Raw genomic sequence first — 27,066 nt, forward strand, 5'->3', positions numbered from 1 at the left:
GGATAAATTTTATTAACATGACAAGAGAGTTACAACAGGAACAAAACTCGACTGAAATTCTACAATCGGAGAAGTAAAAATGCTAAATAAGCACCACACCTAGCCACTAGCAAATGAAAAGCATGCGACTAAATATAACAAATACATGAGTTGCATGGACTGAAGAAAAAATAGACTGCTTATAGAGCACTCTTAGACTCAGCCACGGAGCACACATTTAAGACAGATAACTTGAGGACTTAGAAGTCAATTGTGCCACTCGGTTTTTCTATCTTTCAATTTTCTAGAATTCACTCGAAACTAGTGACAAATATTGTCGCAAACCGTAGGACCATTCCAACATTTGTTTTTGAAAATATTAACATTGCGGCTTTTCCAAATTAAGTAATCACACGTCTATTCAATCGCTTGTCAAATCCTTGAACCAAGCTCCGACAATGAATGATTACAATTTCCAACGAACAATTCATTCAAGCTAAGATTTGTGTAATTTCCAAGACCCCGCCACTTATATACTCGAAACCAAATATCCAACAACATTTTGCATAGAAATAACGAATTATCAATTGTTTTCACACTATCATCACATGTTGGGTAACGTACCAAATGTAGATTCACACGGCTTTTACTAACTTTTTAAATAACCTAAAACATAATTATAATTATAAATTATAAATAATAATAATAATAATAATTATTATTATTATTATTATTATTATTATTATAATTATTATTATTATTATTATTATTATAATTATAATTATTATTATTATATTAATTAAATATATTTAATACGTAGTAATAATAAAAATTATATTTGAAAGTTGATAGAGATTGAAAAAAAAAAAGATGTCAACAAAAATCCAAAGTTTAGTTGGAATCAAGTATTCAAGTGTCAATGGACGTACAACAATCGCATGCTGTTTATTGGTGAGAGAAGCAGGCAGACACGTAAATCCACGTCAGATACAGCTTCATCTCACATGCTATTTTATATTATCATGGCGTCTTCATCTTCTTCAATTTTAAATTTTTTTATATAAATCATATTATAAAAAATTAAAATTATATAAATATCTAAAACCCTAATCATTACCTTTACGTCTTCCTTATAAATATCTTTCCTTTCACTAGTATCTCCTACACTCACCCCCAAACAGAAAACAACACTAATATCTCTCCTATTCTTAATTTGTTCTACTGCTCTGTTTTTTCAATAATGGCAATTACAGAGCATAAGGACATTGAGAAAGGAGATAACAAAGGACTCGAAGATTTATTCGAGCCACTTATCGATGAAAAATCAAAAGAAAATAATTCAAAAATAGATGATGAAGAATTTGTTCAGAATGATTCAATTGCAATGGTTCTTTTATCAACTGCTGTTGCTGTTTGTGGTTCTCTTGAATTCGGGTCGTGTGTAAGTCTTCATTTAATCTTGTATAATTTGTTACATTTTTTTTTTATATGTTTTGCGATTTTTTAAACTTAATTTTTTAATTTTATTTTATTCAGGTTGGATATTCTGCACCTGTTCAATCTGATATCAGCATTGACCTGAACTTATCTGTAGCAGAGGTTAATTACTCGATGATTATTTTTAATTAATAAATTATATATGTTTGAAATTTGAAATAGATTGTTGAATTTTGGTAATGGATCTAGCAGTATTCGTTGTTTGGATCGATTGTAACGATTGGAGCAATGATTGGAGCAATCACTAGCGGTAGAATTGCTGATACAATCGGTCGAAAAGGGGTATGAGATTTTCTAAATCTTACTAATAATGCATATTATTATTTTTTGTTAACTTTGTTTAATTTTGGGTTATGTTTTTTAATTTGTTTAATAAAAGTATGCTTAATTTGTTTTGTATTACCTATCAATTATGATAAGGAAAACATAAAGAATAGTAGTTTAGTACGTCAAGTATATAAAACACATGTCAATTACACAATTTGAGACGTCTGTTTGACCAAATTACTCTGTAATTTGCTCATTATCTTGAAATTATGTAAAATTTGCTAAAATCATTGTTCTTAGTATTTACAGTATGTATATAAAAAGAACCTATACATTTGTGGATAAAATAATGTAACTTGTTTTGGGTAATTGACTCATACAAAAAAGAACCTAGGGTGTCACATACATATATTAATTTAGTCATATTATGCCCTTATTTGATAGTATGTTCACTAGCCCATAACTAGTGACACATTGAAACCATACATGTATTATGTTTATCAGTATGTTTACAAATATAAAAATATTGATAGAAACTTCAAATAAATTAGCATGTGCATATGACCATAATAAATATATAAGGAATATAATAACAATATAATAATATAAAAATAAATTATACTTTTTTAATGGCGATATCGACATCGAATGCTCTCATTTGTCACCCATACACGCGTTAGGAGGAAACTCTTCACATAACATCGCCGCATTGGGTACCCGGTGTGCTTTGGATTAAACCGAGAGGCTTAAGGCATGCACCGTATCACCCCAATAGAATCCTTGAAAAAAACCCCTCCAGGAACCCTCGCCTATAATTTCAAGGACGTGGGCTCGGGATCAACATAGGAGTTGTACCACTCAGGCAATGACTCGGTAGTAAAAATAAAATATAATGTAATATATAATATATGATATATTAAAATATAACACAGACAAAAACTGCCTTTTAATTTCTAATAATGTACATATGACTGATAAACATGTGCTTCTGTTTAAAATATTTGCATGAACTACAGACTGCAACATGAACATTCATGTTACCAAATCTTTGTGTCATCTTTCTGTCTGTTGCTTAATAATATATTTTTATGTTTTATTGTCAAAACACAGGCCATGGCATTATCAGCTGTTTTCTGTATAGCAGGGTGGCTTGCAATCTTTTTCACCATGGTAATTTACAAATTTATTATAATTTTATAACTTCAATCTAGTATGCTAGTATCTATTATGGTGTTTTTTTTTACTTAATTTTCTTTGTATGATGTTTATTTGTAGGGATCACTTTTACTTGATACGGGGCGGTTCTTCACAGGATACGGCATTGGAATTTTCTCCTTTGTGGTAACTTGCAGAAATGAATTCAAATGTGATCAGTTAATTACTTCACATTTTGCAAAAATGTTTATATTTTGCATTAATATAATTAGGTCCCAATATATATTGCGGAAATATCACCCAAAAATCTACGCGGAGGGCTAACCACTCTTAATCAGGTTAGAACAAGTGCCATAACGCTTTAATTTCTTCGTATTTTGTGGTATAATCTTTTGAAGGAGTTAAGTAATCAACTAAAATATTTTCTTTTTTACGTAGCTCATGATTGTTACTGGTTCATCGATATCGTTCTTGTTGGGAACAGTCGTTTCATGGAGAACACTAGCGTTAACTGGTACGTACAATAGTGCAAATATAAAAATTTTGATATAGTTTTATGAAGGTTTAAAAAAGCTTACATGTTGACTGATTTGCAGGACTAGTTCCCTGTGTTATTTTGCTAATCGGCTTAACGTTTATTCCAGAGTCTCCAAGATGGCTGGTAAATTTTAATAACTCAACAATTTTCAGTTTTTTTTTAGTGTAAAACACTAATGTTTATAATAACATTATATGGATATTTTTATTTCAGGCGAAGGTAGGACGTGAAGCAGAATTCGAATATACTTTACGCAAGCTTCGTGGTGCAAAAGCAAATATTTTGGCCGAAGCTGATGAAATACATGTACAAAACTAACTTCTTCTTTTTTGCAATTTTACGAGTTTTGTTACTCGTCTGCTGCTATCTTATTTGAATATCCTTTATGTATTTTTTTTTATAGGAGACGATACTTATCGTTAAAAGTCTTCCTAAAGCACGCTTCTTGGATTTGTTCGACGCCAAGTACATAAAAGCAGTTATAGTAAGCAACTGCCACTTTTTGATCTTCTCTTGGTTTAATGAATATATCAAATTTGCAGTTCAGTTCCTAATTTTTTGTGTGTGTGTATATTATAGATTGCTGTTGGATTAATGTTCTGTCAACAATCTGGAGGAATCAACGGAATAGGCTTTTATGTAAGCGAAACCTTTCAAACTGCTGGTATGTAGTACATTGCTTTTAATCGCAACACAAAACCTTTTAAAACCATTTTGTGTTCCAAAATCTGTAATTTTATTTGATAAAGTGAAACTTGTAATGTGCAGGACTTTCATCAGGCAAAGCAGGAACCGTTGCTTATGCATTGATTCAGGTTTGTCTATTTGAAACTTTGAACCATAATATATTGGCTTCGTTTGTCATCTGTTAGTTTATTTTATGCCATTTTAATAATACCGATGTTAAAATCAGATTCCTGTAACGATCATCGGTGTGATTTTAATGGACAAATCAGGACGACGGGCTCTTCTTCTGGTAACCAAATCATTACTCAGCCAAATTTGAGCTCGTTTTTACGACTACTATTTTAACATAATTTTCATAATTATCAGGTATCTTCATCTGGGACATTTCTTGGATGTTTTCTTGTTGGAACTTCCTTTTTAATTAAGAGCCAAGCCATTATGCTCGAATGGGTCCCACTTCTAGCCGTTTCTGGCGTTTTGATATTCATAGCGTCATTTTCAATAGGAATGGGAGCTGTACCTTGGTTAATCATGTCTGAGGTATCCATAAAAAACATACACCATTTGACTCATATACTTTTATATAATTCACTTCACAATAGTTTAGCCTGAACATGAAATACCTTATCTGCTTACGTGTTTATTTAAAAATAGTCTAGTTAAAATTATTAAGCGTGCTTGTATGGTTTACAGATATTCCCATTGCACATAAAAGGCACTGCAGGAAGTGTAGCCGTGTTAGTAAACTGGTTTGGTGCGTGGGTGGTTTCGTACAGTTTTAACTTTCTTATAAACTGGAGTCCTGCAGGTAATTGTTTTTTTCATTATATGCTAATGATTTAGTAACTTTAGTAGAAGTTTTTTAGTTTTTGAACTAAAAAGATATCTATTTGTTCTGTTTGGTTTTGTAGGTACATTTTTGTTGTTTTCGGGATTTTGTATTCTTACTGTTATATTTGTGGCAAAATTAGTGCCCGAAACGAAAGGAAAAAGCTTGGAAGAAATTCAAGCATCTATCAATAAGTAGTACTTGTACTCGATGTTTAGACAAGATCGTTTGTTGTAGTCATAGGTAGATATCGAAGAAAAAAGTGACGTCGAATGGACAGTTACAGTTAATGTAGTTATTTTCAGTTTTGTCAACTTAAAAGAGTAAATCTATTTCTTATTCATATGTACTAGTTTAGGATCCGTGACAACATGAGTTTAGTTAATCATCTAAATATATAGAATTATTTGATATAGTGTTATCATAATCTATAAATTTTCTTATACTAATCAAATAAAAAATTATCATATAAAGTTAGTTTAAAACTAAAAGTTTCAAGGTTTTCTCTATTCGGGTTACCTTGTAATGCGAGTAATCTAACCTCATACTACACCGAAAGATTCGAACATAAAGATTTTAAAAAAAGGAAAAATTAGGTAAATACTTAAAACAAATAAGAAGAAAAATTAAAGCATTTCATAACAGGAAAAAGAAGTCGACTTATGATTTTTAAGGCATATATAGGATTTAAAACACCTTATACTCACCACCTTACATGATATAATATTCATAATTTATAACTAAATATACAAAACCAAAGGTTCATGTCTGTTGCATATATATTCAAAATTAACAAATGCAAGTTTAAAATAACAAAATTTACATAAACCAAAACTTCATGACAATCAACACTCAATATATATATGCTATCTGCTTTCCTCTTGTCTACATCTAAAAGAACCATAATGGCCTTCTTAATCGTTATTAATTATTAGCTTCTTCTGAAATCAAATTATGATTACTTTGTTCTGTAGGAGTTCCGGGAATATACGGAACAAAACCACGACCACCAAAAACTGGACGCATGAATGCATCATCAAACTTTCTCCAGTAGTAGTGGACTGTGTGAGAAGGTGTTAAAAGAAGCACGCGCAGACTTGATGGGCGAAGTACTGACCCATTTTGACCCGGTGCAGCTTCCGGGTCACCCGCATTTCCTAGTAGATGAGCCATTAAGGACCCAGGGCTGGTTGGTTCCGACGGTGCCAATTGGTTAATGCTTCTGGGTGGAAGCAATAGTCTCACTAGAGGCTTAGTTATCAGTCCAAATACCTGCAAAAATTAAAAATGGGTCATCTTGGCATGTTTGTTATCTATTGTAATGGGGGGGAATTTCGACCCATTTATTGTAAATAAAAAGTACTACAGTAAATATGAAATTGAGACATAACTACACAGATAGTTCCTGTGATATACCCTATTTTGCGGATATAGTCCCTAACTTTGTTTTTGCACCAGCAGTCCTTGTATTTTACAATTTTTGCGTGGATAGTCCCTTTGTCTAACGCTCGTCAATTTTTTCCGTTAAGTCCAGTCATGTGCCGGACCATATTGTAGTTTTAATGCACAAACTTTTTGTCATTACATCCACACAGAAAAGACTATTATAAAACGTATCAAAATTTCACAAACATGTTTGACAAAAATGTGTTTTGTGTCAACCAGACCCATTTCAACCCGTACCAAAAATGACTCGTTTTTGATATAATGTGACTGGGCAAAAATGACCCATTTAAACGTGCAAATTGTAAGCAGAAGTCATGTATCAGTAAATATAATTATATTCTTACCATAGTACTGAAAAGGACAACACTGATAGTACTTGTTATCATAATCGCGTTCCCTCGCAAATGTGTGTGACCTCGCTTTGTAAACTGCACCATGAAATCAAATCATAAACAATAACATGAAAAGCAACAAGTAAAAAACATATTGAAATTGTTAAGAAAGTATGTATTTGTAATTTATAGATTAAAACATAATAAAGGTTGTAGTCTTCAAGATACTAACCTGGTTATACGCAAGGGCCATTGAAACAGCACCTCTCATAAGACCGGCCCACCAAATCAAAACCTTTAAAAAACACGAAAAAGGTTTGAGGATTTCTACCGTTATTACATGTGTCAAAATGGAAACATGAGGAACAAGTGTTAGATAAAACGTACTTGCTGCCTAAAAGTGATTTTCTCGTTTTCGTTCCTTTTTGTCAAGTTGGAAAAAAATGATAACGGGAACACGAAACATCCTCTTCCAACTAAAACTAACCCCAACAAAATTGCGCTCACTCTAATTGACTTTCCAGGGCTGAAAGATCAAAAGAACACCAGTAGTGATGACACTTAAAAATACTCATATGTAGAATCTTTAGAAATGTAAATATATATATTCCTCCGTCCCAAAATGAGTTTCACGTTACTATTTAATATCCGTCCCAAAATAATTGTCCACTTACAAAAAATAACTATTAAATTTCATTAAACCACCAACTTACCCCCATTTATTACTCTCAAGCCTTTATAAATTTAAATAATTTCAGTCAGACTTACCTTAATTATAAGGGCAAAACTGACATTTAACTTACCTATCATAAATTGAACAAAAAATTCCTATATGACACTCTTTTTGGGAGACGGGGGTATATTTGTAGGTAATGTACCTGTCTTGAACGAAGCTCCACTTTTCAAGATCCAAAGCATCCATACCAACATAAAGAAAGATAAATAACTCTGATATAAATGACAACGTTGCGAAAGCATGCCTGGAAAGATGAGCAATTTGATAAATACGAGTTTCTTAAATTCTGCAACATGGCATCAGATAGTTACAGGGTTTAAGGCCAGTTTGGATCAGTACTTTAAAGTGATAATCGTTTATAATACAACGTGTGTTAAGTTGTTAAAAAAGAGTCAAAGTTACATTGCTTAAAAACGGAGTCTTCAATGGCATATCGAAACTTACTTAGTAGTGATTCTTGATTTCTCTGTGACATTGTGCCACGTGTAATGTGACATCACAATTCCACAGAAAAACACTGTCAGAATGCCACTTAAATAAAATAACTGCAATGAAAACTGAGTGTTATTATCAATATCAATATACAGAAAATAATATAGCTTGAAAAGTCTTTCTAAATAATAAATAAATAAATAATATAACCTTTTTTTATAACCTTAATCCAAATATATACAATTTGTCCAGTCCCCAAACTTGAAAAATTAAAGATGGAAGAAAATCTTACTTCGGCTAACATATATGAAGAGTAAGCCATTAAAATCATGATAGCAACTTCTCGATCAGTTGAATGCCTAGAAATTAGAAAGCCGAATAAAGTATGAGCATCCTTCGTATAAAATATTTCACAATTAGTATATAACTTAATCTGTGTTACTATGTACCTTCCAAAATATAGCCTTTTTATAATGTAGGCACTTAGTAGCCCAGCCTGCATGAGTAAACGTAAAACATAACTCATTAAATGATCATGTAAGTCGTGTTTATGAGCTAATGTATGCATAAATATGTAAGCATGTAGACTTACACCGGCTCCAAGGGCAGTGCTTGTGACAAATAAATAAAAGAAATTTCCAATTAAATGAAACGCATCACTTGATGCGAGACGTGATAAATCAAAGTTTTGGACTGCATTGAAAATCACGATTGATGTGGCGTCATTTACAACGCCTTCCCCAAACACCAAACTGTACAACAATGGGGTCTCGTCCTGATTCAGGACCTGCATTGGCAAATGACACGTATTATAGCTTACTAAGAGTTTTTTTTTATTATTATTATTATATTAAAGCTAAACGATGTTCCCTGTACCTGCAAAGTGCAAACAGAATCTGTTGCTGAAAATATTGCACCTAATGCTGAATAAAAACAATATTTGAAATATTAGCAAAGAAATACATGATCACAAAATGTGATGATTTTATTTATTTTATTTATTTTTTATTTTTATTTTTTTGATATGCAAGTAAGAAGTAGGTGATACCGAGAAAATCTCCAAGATCTAGATCACCAACATTCATTCTATTGAAAATGTGTATAGCCCCTGTTGATAATGGAAACACAAGAGTCGAGTATGTTACTTAAATTGCATAAGAATTTATCATTTGTTACAAATGAATAATTTCAATTAAAATTAAAAGTAATATTAATATTATATTATGATAAAAAGGAAGAGGGGATGCATTTAAGTGAAGAATGAGAGTTTGTACCATAAGATATGATGGTGAAAGATATTCCAGTACCAACAGCACCAAATAGCACAATGGTCATGAAATTTCGAAAAAACTGTTTCTTCTTTACCTGGAACCTGTTGATTAATTATGATGATTGAAACAACTTAATATAATATGTTCAAAACATTACGGAACAACATAACATTATACTCTCTCCGTCCCACATAACTGTCTCATTTGACTTATCAAAGTCTTTCATTCACAACTTGTTTGTTTTATATAATACTTGATGAAATTTATATGAATGGACTATATTTTAAACGTGTTTTCATTGGTATAATTTTCATCAAATATTATACAAAACAAACAAAAACGTTTAAAGTAAAATTTGAAAAAGAAAGATTTTCAAAAGTCAAACTGGGACTTATTTTGGGACAGAGGGAGTAGTAATTTTCTTATGAAGAAACCAGTAAGATATGTATAAGTCTATATATCCATAAAAAAAAAAAAAAAAAAAAAAAAAAAAAAAAAAAAAAAGAGTTAACTTTCCATGTGTTTCAAGTGATAAACATTTTTAGTGATCACCCAACCACTTTGAAGTCTCGTCCTTTTTTGTGGTTCAACTTTTTCGAATCATGAAGTGACATTAGTGACGAAGAAAACGACTAAGCGAATAGGTCAAACTACCATAAGTGTAGCCTTGGGTCGAATGGCTATTGCATATTTAATTTATTGGACACCTTTAGAGAAGCTCACACAAATGTCTCCTCAACTACCGATTGCGCAAAGTGAATATTTTACTAATGTCGAATCGACTATTCAGCATACATTGTATACAATGTCATGAAATGTCATAACTATTTCCTATAAGATGAATAATATTTATACTTGTTCATTATAAATTCCTTGTTAATCTTTCCTTTTCTATGGAAGCAGGCATTACTAGTACTTCATAAACAGTGTTAATCATTAGGTCCTTTGCACGTCCCTTTTCGTTTTCTTTTCGTATTCTTTTCTTAAACTTTTGATGTTTCTTGTTTGCTTTGGGATAGGTTTGTTTGGTCGCTTCCTTTTTTCGTCCTTGGATTGCGGTTGTATTTGGTTATGCTTGTATTGTTTGGTGTATTTGTTCTCGGTTCGGCTCGTAGGTAGATAGCAGTTAGGTTTTCGTTTTCTAGTTCCGAGCCTAACTGTCTCTTGGATTGTAATCTTGTTCGGCTTTATCATCTAGTAATCATTAGCCTTTGTTTTAATGCATTCATTCATTATTCTTAGCCAAAAAACTAAAAAAAACAGTGTTCTATATACACTCGTTTTAAGCTATCTAACGAGGATATTTCATTATCTTGTGGAGGTGTACTCCACCAATTGCATGATTAAAATTAGTGAAATCATTGTCTCCCAATGTAAAGAAAATAGGTTAATCTTACATTCATCGTCTGCCTAGATACAATCAGTCAGCAATTGAATATACTAATTTCTGGTAAGATGACATAATAATTTGAAACAAATAGTTCACAAACACTTGTAGAAATTCAAAAAGATTAAAGCATACCCAGCATTAAAGATGATTGGTGGTAGAAGATAGATGAAGAAAAGGTCTTCACTAAACACAAACAAATGTGAATTTTTTCCTTTAGTTCCTATTAAAATAACAGCACCTGTACATAGACCCTGCCATTTTCATTTCCAACAAAAGGGTAAACATAAATATACAGATTTCTCAAATTCCATACCATTCCAAACTTTACGTACATATGTATATATAGGATCAGGTTCAAACGAGAACTAAGAAAAAGTACACATAACTGCAAAAACTTTTTAATTACATAGTACAAGTTTTTTATGCTTTTAAATGTAACAAATTACATATTACATATTAATGTAATTTAATGCTCATATCATCGACAAATAATAGTTATATACCACTAAATACATGTTAAATTGTATGTGATTTTATGTCTATATGTATATATATATATATATATATATATATATATATATATATATATATATATATATATATATATAGAAGTATGAAGTGACTTACAAGAATAAGGGCAGTGATGGACTCATTCATCCACCTGCTTTCTTCCAAAAGATGACCAAGAACAATACAAGCACAAAGAAGGGCAACAAATAGATTCATATTCACAACAGCAGCATGCTCAGATGCACCCAATGCTGTATTATTCATGTGCATCTTTCCAAGTAGTAACCCTAAATCAACCCCCATTTTAACCACTCACCCCAATTATGTTAATATTCACCTTCCAAAGGATTTTTCTTTTATATAAAAACAGAGTTATCAAAATGCACACAATGGAGATCGCAAGAACCAATTAATTATAAAACTTCACTGTTATAACAAACAAATGACATCGAATTGTGTACAATAACAACAAAATAGATACATGCAAGAATATTAAAAGTGACCAAAATTGACAAAGTTTATGAAAAGTAGGGCATGAAATGATGAAATTGAGTTCAGTTGGATCTTAAAGTTTGAAACTTTAATATGAATTTTGAGTAAATAGCAACAAAATTAGCCAGAGAGAAAATGGTGTAAGACCATGAATCATGAGTTGATGTAGTCATACTACCCATCTATATGGAGGGACAGAGGAAAGTAAGGGGCAACTTTGAATATTGTTTTAAATTCAAGACCCTTTGAATATTGTTTTAAATTCAAGACCCTCAACTATTACAGTTTAGTAAATTTTGGTCCTTCAATCACTTTATGTGTCGATGGTTCTATCACTGAGAGTATGATTAAGTTTTATTTTAGGTGTGTTCTATTTTTTTGGAACGCTAACACACACACCCATTTTATTTAGGACGGGTCTCGAACTTGTTATCTCAATGATAATAAGACTCCTTGGTGCCGTTGGAACAAAAACCCTTTTAATTTTAAGTGTGTTCTAATTGTACTAGCCAATTTTATGTATGTATTGAGGGACTCTTGAAGTAATTAAATTACTGTATGATTCATTGATGTAATTTGTGGTAGTCATTTTTAGGATAAGTTAGAATATCATCTGTTACTCACATGATTGTAGACAAAATCTTTGTAAATATGGTTAATACCCATTGCAATCTTAATAGATTAGTCACATGTTCAAGGTGAATATATTTTTTTTGTTATAAATCAGTATGTGATGTGATGTGAAGATGAAAAGTATGATAAAATGGAGAACAAAGCATTGGTTAAGCATTGTGTAACATATTAACATGTGAGTAATTGTCTAATTGATAAGATTATAACATGGAAATAGGGAATGCATTAGATTAACTTTGAATCGGACAAAATATCGTCGTTGGTCCTTGAACTTTGTACTAAACAGCATAGGTGATCTTATACTTTTGTTTTGACATCGTTGACCTCGAACTATAATATTATTTTACGAATGACCTTAACAATAATGATCGTTAGTATTTCTCTCTTAACTCAACACATGTGCAAAGCATGTGATGGTATTTTTATCTTTCCAGTTTTTTTTATACTTTATCTTCATCTTCTTTATCTATTCAATTACGCCTATCATTCTTTTCTTCGTCATCTTCTCCCTTATTTCTTAATATTAAAACTCGAAATCAAAAAATTATAAAAACTAAATCATAAACATAATTTCACATTCAGTGTTTTCATACGGTACAAATCATACAAAACCCAATTAGAACATAGTAACAAAACAGAGCAAAACGAGGTTAACTTTTGCAACAAAAATGTATAGAACACACACATCAAGTTGACTGAGCATCAAATATGTACTGAACATCTCACGTGATATAACCATCCTACATTCAATCTATCAAGTTAACATAGCAACAAAATAGATGAACATAATTACATAACATACACCAAATGACGACCTGAAAGTGCCGGACAAGTGAACTGTTGGAAGCTTCGACGAGCCCAACACACCCACTATAAAGGACCTAGATTATACAACACTCACTATTCCAACACTTTGAAGTTGGTTAGCCTTTAATTTTTATGAATCCTTAGTGCACAATAATACTTAGGCGACAGTGTCGACCATAGATCATTTAGGCGGTATAACCGACCATATATCACTTAGGCGGAAGAGCCGACCATATAATACAAATAACACAAGTGCACTAAGAACTTAAACACAAACTAAGGCTTAATCGGGAAACTTAACAAAGAACACTTTTATTAATACAAAATGTAATTACAATATTGCTCACTCACCACACTTTCTTTCTACTCGCTACTTATAAGCGTTCTTTCTCTAACTCACTCTTTTCTTACTTCCTCACAACTCTCACACACTACACAACTTAAATGAAATCTCCTCCCATATTTATACTACTCTATGGAACATTCTAGAACCTAGATATTTCCATGGATATATAAATATCTAGATATTTCTACAACCTACAAATATCTAGATTTTTCTTTTACATTTCAATTTCTAGATTTTTCTCTCATATTCTAATATCTAGATATTTTCTTATACATATTAATATCTAGATATTTTACATATATACATCTACTAATTTCATATTATTTTATAACACCAAATTTGCATTGTATTTTAACACTCCCCCTCAATGCAAATTTTCTTTTAACGATGTCTTGCAGACCATTCCAAGTGCTTCTCTGAATTTTGTAAACTTCGATTTACTTAGGCTCTTGGTGAATATATCTGCAACCTGTTCATCTGTCTTTGTTGGCATCATCTTGATTTTCCCTTCAAGGACCTTCTCGCGAACATAATGATAGTGCACTTCTATATGTTTTGTTCTCGCATGAAAGACTGGATTTTCTGCTAGACGTATAGCTGATAAGTTATCGCAGAAAAGCTTTACTTGATAATCTGTTGATTGATGAAGATCTTCCATTAGCTGCTTCAACCAAGTAATTTCTTGTGTTGCTGATGCTGCCGATCGATATTCTGATTCAGTGCTTGACAAGGATACTGTTGGTTGTCTCTTGCTGCACCATGATATTACTCCTGATCCAAGACTAAACATGTATCCAGTTGTTGACCGTCGTGTATCATAGTCTCCAGCGTAATCGGCGTCACAATATCCAGTCACCCGACATTCTTTTGTTCTCTTATATAAAATGCCAAAGTTAATAGTACCTTTAACATACCTTAAGATGCATCGTACAACATCAAGGTGAGGCTTCTTCGGATTGCTCATGTATCGACTAACCACTCCAACTGCATAAGATATGTCTGGCCGGCTTAGTGTGAGATAAATAAGACTTCCGACCATCTTTCGATACATGGTAACATCTTGAAGACTTTTTCCTTCATCTGCTCGTAGTTTTGTATTCGGATCCATTGGGGTTGAAATAGGTTTGCAATTAAGCATTCCGTACTTTTGTAAAAGATCTCGCGCATATTTCTGTTGTCCCAGAAATAATCCTTCTCTTTTCTGCTCTATTTCGAGTCCAAGAAAATGTTTGAGTTCTCCAAGCTCCTTCATATGAAATCTGATAGACAGATTCTCTCTTGTCCTTTGAATCTCCTCATAGTGATCTCCCGTGATGATTAAGTCATCCACATATACTAGCACTATGGCTAGTTTTCCTCGATCTTGTTTCACAAATAAACTAGAATCTGAAGGAGCAACTGTGAAACCACTTTGTACTAAGAACTCACCAATTTTTCCGTACCAAGCTCTTGGAGCCTGCTTCAAGCCGTATAGTGCTTTCTTTAATTTGCAGACATGCTCAGGATGGATCTTGTTCTCAAAGCCTCTTGGTTGCTCCATATAAATGTCTTTGTCAAGTTCTCCATGTAAGAAAGCGTTCTTGACATCCATCTGCCATAACTTCCAAGATTTGCTAGCAGCTAAAGCTAGTAGAGCTCGAATTGTTGTGATCTTCGCCACTGGACTAAACGTTTCTTCATAATCCAGCCCATATTGTTGAGAAAAACCTCTAGCAACAAGTCGAGCTTTATACCTTTCAATGGAGCCATCTGATCGAGTCTTCACCTTGTAAACCCATTTACAAGATATTGGTTTTACATCTTTTGGCTTTGGAACTAAACTCCATGTCTGGTTTTCTTTTAGTGCATTAATTTCTTCTTCCATTGCTTTCTGCCACTCTCGACTTTGTGCTGCTTCTTCATAAGTAGAAGGCTCAATAGGTATTAATTCATCCACATGAGCAGCATTGGCATACCTCGGATTAGGTTGCCTCGGCCTTGTTGATCTCTGTAATTCTTGCACATGCTCCTCGGCATCCATTTGGCTTGGACGAACATCTTCGGATGTAGATTGATGTACCCCAGTTTTCCATGGACTCGTTTCCTTAGAGTACGATCCATCTCCTTCTTTAATTGGATCCGATCTGTGCTCTTTATGTTCTTCTTTCTCTTTTGGAACTTCTTCTAATCCATGAGATTCTGGAAGCTCTATCTTTTGAGGTGACCACCATGAAGAAGCTTCATCAAATATCACATTTCTTGAAGTATGACACTTTCCAATATTTGGATCACAACATCTCCATCCTTTTCTTGATTCATCATAACCGACAAAAATGCACCGAATTGCCTTCTTATCAAATTTGCTTCGTAGATGATCTGGTACGAAGACGTAACATACACATCCAAAAACCTTGAGATGGTTGACGGTTGGCTTGATCTTCCATAATTTTTCATAAGGTGAAATATACCCCAACTTTGTTTGTGGGAGTCTGTTAATCACGTACGACGCCGTCCTCATACATTCGGCCCAAAATCTACCTGGTACATTCTTACCATGAAGCATACTTCGACAAGTTTCGGCAAGGTGGCGATTCTGGCGTTCCGCCACTCCATTCTGCTGTGGAGTATTGGGGCAAGTTAATTGCCTTATGATCTTGTGCTTCTCAAGATAGATGTTGAACTCGGTTGATAAATATTCTCCTCCATTATCTGTGCGTAAGCATCGAATCTTAGTACTGAGCTCACTTTCTACCTTGTTCTTGAACTCTTTAAACTTCTGAAAAGTCTCTGACTTTTCCTTCATGAAGTAAACCCATACATACCTTGAGAAGTCATCAATGAATGTCACCATATACTTCATACCTCCAAGTGATGTTTGTTTCACTGGGCCAAAGACATCTGAGTGTATGAGCTCTAGTGGTGTCTTGGACTGATGCGCTGACTCCTTGAATGGCAATTGGTGAGCTTTGCCAAATTGACATCCAACACATATTGTATCTGTTCGGATATCAATTTGAGGAAGCTCATTTACTATGCGTTTCACCATCATGTCCTTTAACTTATTGTATCCCACATGCCCAAGACGTTCATGCCACAGATCAGCCGTCTCATTCTTTCGAGTCTTATCCACATATGCTGTTTCAGCAGATAGTACATAAACTGACTCTATTCTTCTTCCTTGCATAATTGGATTGCCAACCACCTTCACTCTCTTAAATACGGACACATCTTCTGGTCCAAAGAGCACATAGTTCCCTTCTGCTGTCAATTGTGGTACTGACAGTAAATTCTTCTTTAGGCCAGGGATAAGATACACCTTCTCGAGTTGGAGCTTATGAGAGTCGCCTTCATTTGGAATTATTGTCTTTCCAATGTGAGAAATAGACAACCTTGAATTGTCGGCTGTCAACACGACTCTCTTTCCTTTGTAATCCTCCATTTCTTGCAGCTTCGTCTCATCATTGGTCATATGATTTGAGCACCCAGAATCAATGATCCAATCATCTTTGTAGTTTATTTTTGACTTTAAGGTTGCTGCAAGAGCTTGATCATCCATGTCAGCTTCAACGGAGAGTCCTGCTTCTGCATCCCATGTTTCCTCATTAATGGTTGCTTCGAATGTGACCTCTTTCTTCTCATCTCTTGCGGCGGCCACATTTCCTTCGAAAGTTCGCCTTCTGGGGAATCTACATTCTCGAGCAAAATGACCCTTCTTGCCACAATTGAAGCATTCACCATTCTTTCTCTTATCATTTTCCCCGTATTGTTGGCGATGATCTCTTCTTCCTTGTTGAGCTCCCCCTGAAGCGTTGCCTTTTGATTTTGGGTGACCCTTCCACCCATATGTCTTACTTTCTTTCATCGCCTCTTGTCTTCGAGATGTTGCTTTCTTTTTATTGGTGAAGAGTGCATCTTCTCCGTCTTTTATGCTCACTTCATTCATCTGCTTGGCTAATGCCTCTTGGTTAGCCAATAAATTCTCCAGCTCTATTAATGATGGTTGAGTAGGCCATCCTCTCACAGCGGCTATAAATCCATTATATTCGGATCTTAGGCCGTGGATGATAATTCTCTTCATCCTTGCTTCACTCACTTTCTCTTCAGGAGCAAGTTGAGATATCTCACGGCAGATAGATTTCACCTTGTTGAAATACTGAGAAATAGACAGACTTCCTTGTGAGATACCCGCGAGCTCATTTTCCAAGAGCTGGAGTCGTGCTTCATTCTTCTTTGAAAATAATTTTTCAAAAGTTTCCCAAGCTGCCTTTGGTGTTTTCTCGTCACGGATGTGCTCCAATAGATCCTCCTCGATTGTAGTCTTCAATATAAATAAATCCTTCCCGGCCTTGATGTTCCATTTTCTCAAGGCTTCGGCATTTTCTTTCGGTGGAGGCGTTGTATCACTGCCAGCAACTATTTCCCATAAATCCTGTCCTTGTAGGTAGGATTCTATGCAAGTCCGCCAATAGCCATAGTTGTGGTTATTGAGACTCTTGATTCCACTGCTCGTACTTGCAAGATCTGCCATCATGACATCCAACGTCCAATAAGCTTGGTCCCAGACCGATGAGCTTTCACAGTTCCTAACTGTGCTCCGACAGAATCTCCCTTAGAGCCTTAGTGAAAACAAGTCGATGTAAACGTCCAACGTTTACCGATGAGTACCTCCACTAGCAATGGTCCCGAACGACCCTCTCTGATACCAATTGTTGGAAGCTTCGACGAGCCCAACACACCCACTATAAAGGACCTAGATTATACAACACTCACCATTCCAACACTTTGACATTGGTTAGCCTTTAATTTTTATGAATCCTTAGTGCACAATAATACTTAGGCGACAGTGTCGACCATAGATCATTTAGGCGGTATAACCGACCATATATCACTTAGGCAGCAGAGCTGACCATATAATACAAATAACACAAGTGCACTAAGAACTTAAACACAAACTAAGGCTTAATCGGGAAACTTAACAAAGAACACTTTTATTAATACAAAATGTAATTACAATATTGCTCACTCACCACACTTTCTTTCTACTCGCTACTTATAAGCGTTCTTTCTCTAACTCACTCTTTTCTTACTTCCTCACAACTCTCACACACTACACAACTTAAATGAAATCTCCTCCCATATTTATACTACTCTATGGAACATTCTAGAACCTAGATATTTCCATGGATATATAAATATCTAGATATTTCTACAACCTACAAATATCTAGATTTTTCTTTTACATTTCAATTTCTAGATTTTTCTCTCATATTCTAATATCTAGATATTTTCTTATACATATTAATATCTAGATATTTTACATATATACATCTACTAATTTCATATTATTTTATAACACCAAATTTGCATTGTATTTTAACATGAACTTCGAGGTTTCAGATCTCGTAGTTCCGGCTGAACTCTTACCGCTATTATCACCGCCACGCTCACCACCGCTCTCACCGTCGCTATCATCGCCACGCTCATCGACACTGACCCCGATTTTTTGTAAGTTAGCTTCTTCCTAATAGCCTTGTACAACACCGACCGATTGAAGTATGAGACGTATGTGACGCTGACGTTGGTGGCGGGTACTGTAACGGAACGTAGAGAGAAATATGACGACAAGAGAGACGTACATGTAGGATAACTATATGACCAACCTCATTTGAGACTTTGGGGTCACACACATATACAACGAGACGTCAAATAAAATATATATATATATGATGTATATATTACTCAAGTAACAAAATAGTAAATCGAAATTACTCCGTAATTCATTTACTATTCATATGAGTAGTAAATGAATTGAAATTAATTAATTTACTATTCACATGAAAGCGACATGATAGAAATTATTAATTATAAGTTACATAATATACTCCTAAAGTATTTGAAAAATACGACTTTGAAAAAGAAAATTACAAAAGTTAAAACGCGTAAATCATAAATACGACTTTCAAAAAGGAAAATATATCCGTGATCCAAATTGATTGATACTCTTTACTTTACTTCATATTATATATATGGACGAGAGAATTGAAAAGAGAGTAAGTAAGAAAAAATAACATTGTTTCATACAGAGTATCATTTTGGATTCATAATATTAATCAAAGGTTGATTAATTATTACTTGGGTTTGGACTAGCATCCATTGACGTTGTTTGAAGTGTAGTGTGGACTATCCTAAGAGACGGTCATACTTTTGATCGTTAGTTTCTCTCCGTCTCATCAATTTCTCCAAGAAAGGTATATCGTTAACTCCTCTTTTGTTTTATATTCATGACAATTATTATGGTGTAACTGGATCATTGGGAAAGATTAATCGTGTGCATGTTTCATTAAATAAGTGAATATTTAATCTTGTGAAATTTTGTTCATAAAATAATAAAATGTTATTATTTTTACTATCCGCTGCATTAATCTGAAATTGGTAAAAGTACACACGGTTATCCATCAGTGGTATCCGAGCCGCTTTTACACCATCTTAATTGTCACGTGATTTTCTTTAGATTTAGCTTTGTGGTGAATTGGTAGAAGTCAAAACCTTTATGATTTTGAAAGTCAACTCTGTTGATTACCTCATGACGCACGAATAAGATCTAAAAAAACACTGTTATAAATTTTGAATTTATTTATTATGGCTTGAATAATTGTTGTTTATTTCATTCCATGATTATACACATGAATTGTAACCATGGACAAGCCATATGTAGGTTTTAATAATGTAGTTATTAAAATTGTGATTGCACACATAGCCCATAATGCCCCGACCTATGTATGATTGTTGTGATTGTTGATTACGGCAATATTATGTCATGTTGATTATTTGTATTATTAGAAAGGCCATTTTGAAGCCAAAGTTGTATTATATTTATTTTTTATTTTCATAGTATTGTATTTAAGTTTATTTCAATTTGTAAAAGTACTAGTTTAGTTGTATTTTCAAATTTAAATAAATGTAATAAGATGAAGATTAAAGATAAAGATGCAACGTTGAGTTAACTTAGAAGATGGCGAACAGGTCAAGTTGACAACGATGGCGTTTGTCAAGTTTTCACTTGATTCTTGAATTAAGTGGGAGCTAAAATATTACCCTTAGTTTGACCTCTTGATCTCATGTCGGCTCATGAGATCAAGCATAGGATTTTTGGGCTAGGCTATGTGTGTGTGATGCATGGTATGGTTGTGTTTTATTTTTACACATTTATATTTAATTGTTGATTATAATATATGCTAAATGTTTTTGATGAAAACATCAAATAAAACTAGTAACGAGTTTCAAAGGTTAAAATTGATGATTTTAAAAAGTTAAACTCTAATGAGTTTAAAGTTAAATATTTTTTGAAACTCAAATAATATATATATGGGTGACATCTTTTAAAACTGTTTTAAAACGATACACGTTTGTGTATTTGTTACTTTTATACATAAAATAAAATAACAAACTAGATGCATAAACACTATCGACATATATAAAACTGGTTAAAATGATTTTTAACAAATAGTGTAGCGAATCTTGTGTGCATGTATTATTCGTTAACACGAACTTTTTTAAAATACCCGTCAAATTTAAGTCATGTCATCCAATGAGCTTGCAAACACTCCTCGTTATTTTTTTATTACGGTGAGACCTAATCGAATTATAGCCACGAGGTGGATTTTCAGTTACGAGTGAGACTATGCTGAATTTCCACTGTTTCTAAATTGGACGACTTAATCGTATTCACGGTGAGACCTGAGTTCTAGGCAAGGATGGGACAAACATGCCAATAGATAATAGTGGTTTGTTAGACTACACATATCTCAAGGTCCCATAAAGATCTAAGAGTTGCACATGTGATGCAATTGGTACTCGCTACCTACCAGTAGACTCTATAACTGCTAACTGATCAACAGATGTAGTTATGGAACCTCTATATTGTCATACCCCGTCCTAATCCATCCGGATGAAGTCCATATCGATTATAAACGATTCACAACAGTTGGTTACATCGCGAGGTATTTGACCTCTATATGATACATTTTACAAACATTGCATTCGTTTTTAAAAAGACAAACTTTCATTACATCGACAGTTGACGACAAGCATACAATTTCATAATATATTCAAACTATAAATGACTTTATAATAATCTTGATGAACTTAACGACTCGAATGCAACGTCTTTGAAATATGTCATGAATGATTCCAAGTAATATCTTTAAAATGAGCAAATGCACAGCGGAAGATTTCTTTCGTACCTGAGAATAAACATGCTTTCAAGTGTCAACCAAAAGGTTGGTGAGTTCATTAGTTTAACATAAATAAACATTTCCATCATTTTAATAGACCACAAGATTTTCATTTCAGTTCTCATAAATATACGTCTCATACATAGAGACAAAAATAATCATTCATATGGATTGAACACCTGGTAACCGACATTAACAAGATGCATATAAGAATATCCCATATCATTCCGGGATCCTCCTTCGGACATGATATAAATTTCGAAGTACTAAAGCATCCGGTACTTTGGATGGGGCTTGTTGGGCCTGATAGATCTATCTTTAGGATTCGCGTCAATTAGGGTGTCTGTTCCCTAATTCTTAGATTACCAGACTTAATAAAAAGGGGCATATTCGATTTCGATAATTCAACCATAGAATGTAGTTTCACGTACTTGTGTCTATTTTGTAAAGCATTTATAAAACCTGCATGTATTCTCATCCCAAAAATATTAGATTTTAAAAGTGGGACTATAACTCACGCATATAAATATTGTAAAACAGTTAATAAAGCATTTGCATGTATTCTCAGTCCCAAAAATGTAAAGAGTAAAAGGGAATCAAATAAACTCACCTATTGTATTTTGTAGTAAAAATACATATAACGATATTGAACAAATGCAGGGTTGGCCTCGGATTCACGAACCTATATCAGTATTATATATCAGATAATATCATAAACGTATTAAATATTATAATATTTATAAAAGTTTTATGTTAAATCCAATATGTACTTTATTTACTTATTACATACTTAATTCATATATTATATATGTATATTAAATATATTTATTTTATATACTATAATATTAAGTTATCATAATATTCATTTATTAATACTAAGATAGAAATTCTTTGTTAAAATATTTTAATAATTTTATTTATAACTTATTATAGTGTATTTATGTTTATGTTATTGATATTGTATTATATTTTAATGTTTATATAGGTTATATAATGTTTTAATTTATGTTTATAAAATTTTATAATAATGTCTAGTTAATATCTTAACACTGTTTTATAATATATATTTCAATTTATCTTTTATGAATATATTTAGTTAATATATAATAATTATATACATGTTATTAATAATATTATATGCAAATTTAACTAATATTAACGTATTAAATATAATAATTTGTAATGTATTTTGAAATCTTTGTATGAAAATTTTAAAAATAATAATAATAACTATCATAATGATACAAATTTTAGTGATAATTCTATTAGTAATGTTAATAATAATAATAATAATAATAATAATAATAATAATAATAATAAAGTAATAATAATAATAATAATAATAATAATAATAATAAAGATCCATACGCGTTTTATATATCTATTCCCAAATCAGATCGAGAGAACAGAAATAAATAAATAAAAAATGCAGAGAAGAAGGTATCACAATTTAGGGTTTTCGATTCTTCAACGGATCAATTAATTTAAGATCATAACTGTTTAATATGCATCGATTCATTATCATCATCGTTCAGTCATCGTCATCATCAATCCCTAATCATCTTCATTATCGAACAACAACGGAGGAATCAAAATAGTAATCGGTGTCTGTCCAATTAGGAAGGAATCAACAATCACCACATCATATAATTACAGGTATTGCTTCACTTTTCATCAACCTTGTTCACTCATCATCGATTTTCTTTATTACTGGTATTGACAGAGATTAGTGTTAGGTGCTTTTTTTTTTTTATTTACTTAATTATGTATGTAGATATATTTTTATTAATCATCTTGTTGACCGTAAATTGTAAATTTATTTCATTTGTAATTACAGTAATGTATTCTATCAGAATATAAAAGATTGGGGTAATTGATTTTTCTTTTGTTAATTTGAAAATTGGTTCGATATGATTCGTGAAAAATAATTTTTGAATGGTGTTTTGTGAAAAAAAATGGTTTGATGGAATAAAATGAATAAGTCACAACAGTTTTTAGTAAGTTGTGTGTTAGGGTTTCGAATAATTACAGGAACAGGATTTGGTCACAGGAATGATCTTAAAAGATTGTTACAGGTTTGTTATCATTTTGTCTTTGGATAGAAACAGGTTAACGAAAGTAAATGGGAAGAAAAAGGGTAGCAGCAAAACTTACAGCAGGTGTAAATTTGTGGGTTCCTCGTGGCTGTTCGAGCAGACGGGAAAAGAGCAGTTACAATTATCAATACAGTGGACTTCAAATTAACCCAGATAAGTGTTTGTTTGCTCTTGATGATTGCAGAGTATTTTATCATGAAACAGAAACAATGTAGAAGCAGTTAGAGTTCAAGGAATTGATGTTTGTGATGGTTTGAGGTTCATGTGATGGTTGATGGAGGTTGAAATGATTTTGCAGCTGCAGTTGCAGGTGTAGTCTTCGATGGTTTAAATGGTAGTCTCTGCAGCAGTCGTGATGATCTTTCAGGTTAGTCTTGAATTTAACCGAATATGATGCAATAAGCTTGAAGTAATAAATTATAGATGTGTTGTTTTATGTTATTGGTGTGTTTGTAGATGATTTGTTGGAGCTGAAAAACACTCGCAGCATAAGTAACAACCTTGGGTTTCGGTTTTTGGTATTTGCACTTACAGGATATAATAGAAATTTCAAAGTGATTAGCCAAAATAACATAAGAAAGACAACGGACATCATTCGAAGTCCACCATGAAGGTTCCTGTGTTCCTGGGTGGGTTCATGACTTGAAGGAAAGAGTGGTCTTACTCATCAATTGTAGCAATCATAGCATGATGGGGTCCGGGTATGAAATTATCGACCAAATCACATGTTGGTTTGATAAAGAAAGTAGAAGAGGGAGAGTAGGAAAAGGATGATAGTTTTGTGATTGATTGCATATACGTTTTATATATATTATGTAATAGTGGTGCAAATAATTGCTAATAGAAAGTACACTAAATTAATCATTCAATCAATATCTCAATTATCAAAAGTATTCAATTAGTAGCAGTGTTAGAATTAAAGAGATGGTGATTGATTTTGTTACGAATTTCTTCAATTGTTTGGTGGTGAGCCTGGTGGCACCCACGTTAATACTTTAGCCTCTCAAATAAATTGTTTTCCTCTTAATGCATTGTAATTCATAGTACCGTGCACAATCAACTAATTAAATTATGAAAACGTCATAAGTGGTAGGATTTAACTATAATAACTCGTTCAACTCACAAACTCACCAACCTGATAATTTTTAGAGATTCAAACAATCCTATTAGTGTTAAACCCAGTTAGGATATTTAAATTGTAAAAATTTTATCACAATAGATTTTAACTATATTTTTAATAAGTCTAAAATTTACATAACTCATTTTTGAATCACCGTTTATTTTAAAATCATATAAGTTCGTTTTTAACTTGTTTATTAACAATCGGAACATCAAACTAGTATTACAATTATTTAATATTTATTTTTAATATACTTTTATTTATATATAGATATGTTTATAAATAATAATTATTACATATTTCATAACAACAACATTTAATATTTCAAATTATACTTCTAATTATTATTTATATATACACACACATATCTATTTACAAATAGTTGTTCATGAATCGTCGAGAACAGTCGAAGGTCAATTGAATATATGAAACAGTTCAAATTTTTTTTTTTTTGAGACTTTAACATTACAGGCTTTGCTTATCGTGTCGGAAACATATAAAGATTAAGTTTAAATTTGGTCGGAAATTTCCGGGTCATCACAGTACCTACCCGTTAAAGAAATTTCGTCCCGAAATTTGAGTGAGGTGGTCATGGCTAACAATAAAAATGTTTTCATGACGAATATGAGTTGATAAATAAAGTTTTATCATTATTGAGTAATGCATATAAATTAATTCGATTATTCAAAGAGCACGAGTGAAGCTATCACCAAATAGTGAAATGAGAAAGATACGTTTCATCATAACTTTTGACTAGTCATGGTTGAATTCCGGAATTCGAGGAATTTAAAGAAAATCTTCAAAATCTGAGAGATTTGATTCTTCGGCTAGTAAGGAAATTAAGATCTCTATAATTAAATATGATGATCTGCCTCGATTACTCTGTCTGATATTTCCATTATAAATTAAACTCTTCCGTTCCATTATGCTCACAATTCCTATACTTTCTTTCCTAGTTCATACATCCAAAAGTTTGTGAAAATGCTTAATTCAATTCTAATCCTTGATATTTTCCTAATTATTATTTCCGTCATTCTTCTGTTCAGTCTCCCACCAGAAGAATCTGTTTACCTTTACTATTACCTTGAGGTTATTCTATTCTTAATTCTACCGTGTCTTTATATTGCTATTTGTATTAATATCCACGGTTTGTAACCTCCGTATTGTTATTGGGCTTTATATTTTCTTTTATATTTCGGTGTCCCTGCTTCTATCGCCTATAATCTTTGCCAACCACAGTTAATGCTTTCTCTTATTTGCTGCGATTTATACCCCCTTTCTATTTCAGAGCTTCATGCCTTTTTTTCCTTTTGCAAGTATTGGTCCAGAATTTGTAGGTATGGAGTTCTGAATGAACTTAATGTCTTAAGCAAGAAAGAACGTAATAGTACGATTTGATTTGTCAAATTACCAGAATCACTGAGAGTAGAACTATCAAGAATATATTTTCTTGATATGTTCAGAAGTTAATTTGAATGAAAGAGTTATGTAACATGACACGTGATGACGATATGATATGTGAATCATCACGTTCCATTAGAACTCAGCATGACTTACTGTAATATAATCACGTTGATCAAGTGTCATTATATTATACTAACTCATGCATCAGTTCCCAACATTACTTCAATAACATTCATATTTTAAGCTCGAAAGTTTACAGAATATAGAAACTAACAGTTTCTATATGATGTAATACTGATAGCACGAAGAGATTAATGATTTCAGATAAGAATAGTTATAAAAATATCTCCAAAAATATGGAGGATATTTATAATGAAAGATACGATAACATCTCGGAATTTCTAATATCGAAGGATGGTGAAGAAAATTTTCCGCAAGATTTTAACATGACTTCGGAGCAAGATATTCTCTAAAGATTTCAACGGATTCAGAATTACCTGAATTCTTTGAATATAGGGTATGATCCTTGTATTTGTCCTTGGTCTCCTTCGTGGTTAGCTCAATCCATTTTCCAATTCCAATTTTTCTGAGCTTTTCCAACATAACATTCTTTATCATCAAACTTTCGATGATTAAGGTCGTTTACGGTAGTCTACGGTTTCTGCTACTTCATTCAGCTTTTTCAACATTCAAAATATTGATTTGTAGACTGAGTGCTTTTCAGATTTTCATAATGAAAGATCATAACTCTAAGAGATAAACGTTATACATATAACTGTTGATGTAGATATGCTGTGAGTTTTCAAAGTACTGATTGCTGATTCCCGGTAATTGTTATGGCAGTTCTCGTTACAAGATGCGGATGAGTATTTGATAGGGTTTTAAT

The 27,066-nt window shown here is 32.6% G+C and overlaps 2 protein-coding genes across 2 annotated transcripts; one reads left to right on the top strand and one right to left on the bottom strand.

The window, feature by feature from the left end:
• Positions 1 to 1,137: 1,137 nt before the first annotated feature.
• On the top strand, positions 1,138 to 5,373 carry LOC139848229 (sugar transporter ERD6-like 16). Its single transcript, XM_071837957.1, has 16 exons — positions 1,138 to 1,420; positions 1,516 to 1,578; positions 1,669 to 1,758; positions 2,854 to 2,913; positions 3,019 to 3,084; positions 3,171 to 3,236; positions 3,337 to 3,412; positions 3,495 to 3,559; positions 3,650 to 3,742; positions 3,840 to 3,920; positions 4,016 to 4,100; positions 4,205 to 4,251; positions 4,350 to 4,412; positions 4,490 to 4,663; positions 4,817 to 4,931; positions 5,035 to 5,373. The coding sequence occupies exons 1-16, from the start codon at positions 1,220 to 1,222 to the stop codon at positions 5,148 to 5,150; spliced, it is 1,461 nt and encodes a 486-aa protein (XP_071694058.1). The 5' UTR covers positions 1,138 to 1,219; the 3' UTR covers positions 5,151 to 5,373.
• Positions 5,374 to 5,724: 351 nt separating this feature from the next.
• LOC139850429 (sodium/hydrogen exchanger 1-like) lies at positions 5,725 to 11,372 on the bottom strand. Its single transcript, XM_071839999.1, has 14 exons — positions 11,187 to 11,372; positions 10,692 to 10,810; positions 9,173 to 9,270; positions 8,947 to 9,006; positions 8,775 to 8,821; positions 8,491 to 8,685; positions 8,348 to 8,394; positions 8,191 to 8,257; positions 7,911 to 8,011; positions 7,609 to 7,710; positions 7,118 to 7,256; positions 6,963 to 7,025; positions 6,743 to 6,826; positions 5,725 to 6,224 (listed from the first exon to the last, which is right to left on the bottom strand). The coding sequence occupies exons 1-14, from the start codon at positions 11,370 to 11,372 to the stop codon at positions 5,877 to 5,879; spliced, it is 1,656 nt and encodes a 551-aa protein (XP_071696100.1). The 3' UTR covers positions 5,725 to 5,876.
• Positions 11,373 to 27,066: the final 15,694 nt, after the last annotated feature.

This window comes from Rutidosis leptorrhynchoides, chromosome 5 (genome assembly GCF_046630445.1).
Source record: "Rutidosis leptorrhynchoides isolate AG116_Rl617_1_P2 chromosome 5, CSIRO_AGI_Rlap_v1, whole genome shotgun sequence".
Taxonomy (NCBI): Eukaryota; Viridiplantae; Streptophyta; class Magnoliopsida; order Asterales; family Asteraceae; genus Rutidosis; species Rutidosis leptorrhynchoides.

What these genes read in the sequence shown, in the direction of transcription:
- LOC139848229 (XM_071837957.1), top strand. Translation starts at nt 1,220, where the DNA reads ATGGCAATTACAGAGCATAAGGACATTGAGAAAGGAGATAACAAAGGA. An exon ending in ATACAATCGGTCGAAAAGGG is followed by an intron (nt 1,759 to 2,853) that starts GTATGAGATTTT and finishes GTCAAAACACAG; the next exon opens with GCCATGGCATTATCAGCTGT. An exon ending in CGAAACCTTTCAAACTGCTG is followed by an intron (nt 4,101 to 4,204) that starts GTATGTAGTACA and finishes TGTAATGTGCAG; the next exon opens with GACTTTCATCAGGCAAAGCA.
- LOC139850429 (XM_071839999.1), bottom strand. Translation starts at nt 11,372, where the DNA reads ATGGGGGTTGATTTAGGGTTACTACTTGGAAAGATGCACATGAATAAT. An exon ending in TTTCACCATCATATCTTATG is followed by an intron (nt 9,007 to 9,172) that starts GTACAAACTCTC and finishes CATTATCAACAG; the next exon opens with GGGCTATACACATTTTCAAT. An exon ending in TGGAGCTTCGTTCAAGACAG is followed by an intron (nt 7,257 to 7,608) that starts GTACATTACCTA and finishes TTGATCTTTCAG; the next exon opens with CCCTGGAAAGTCAATTAGAG.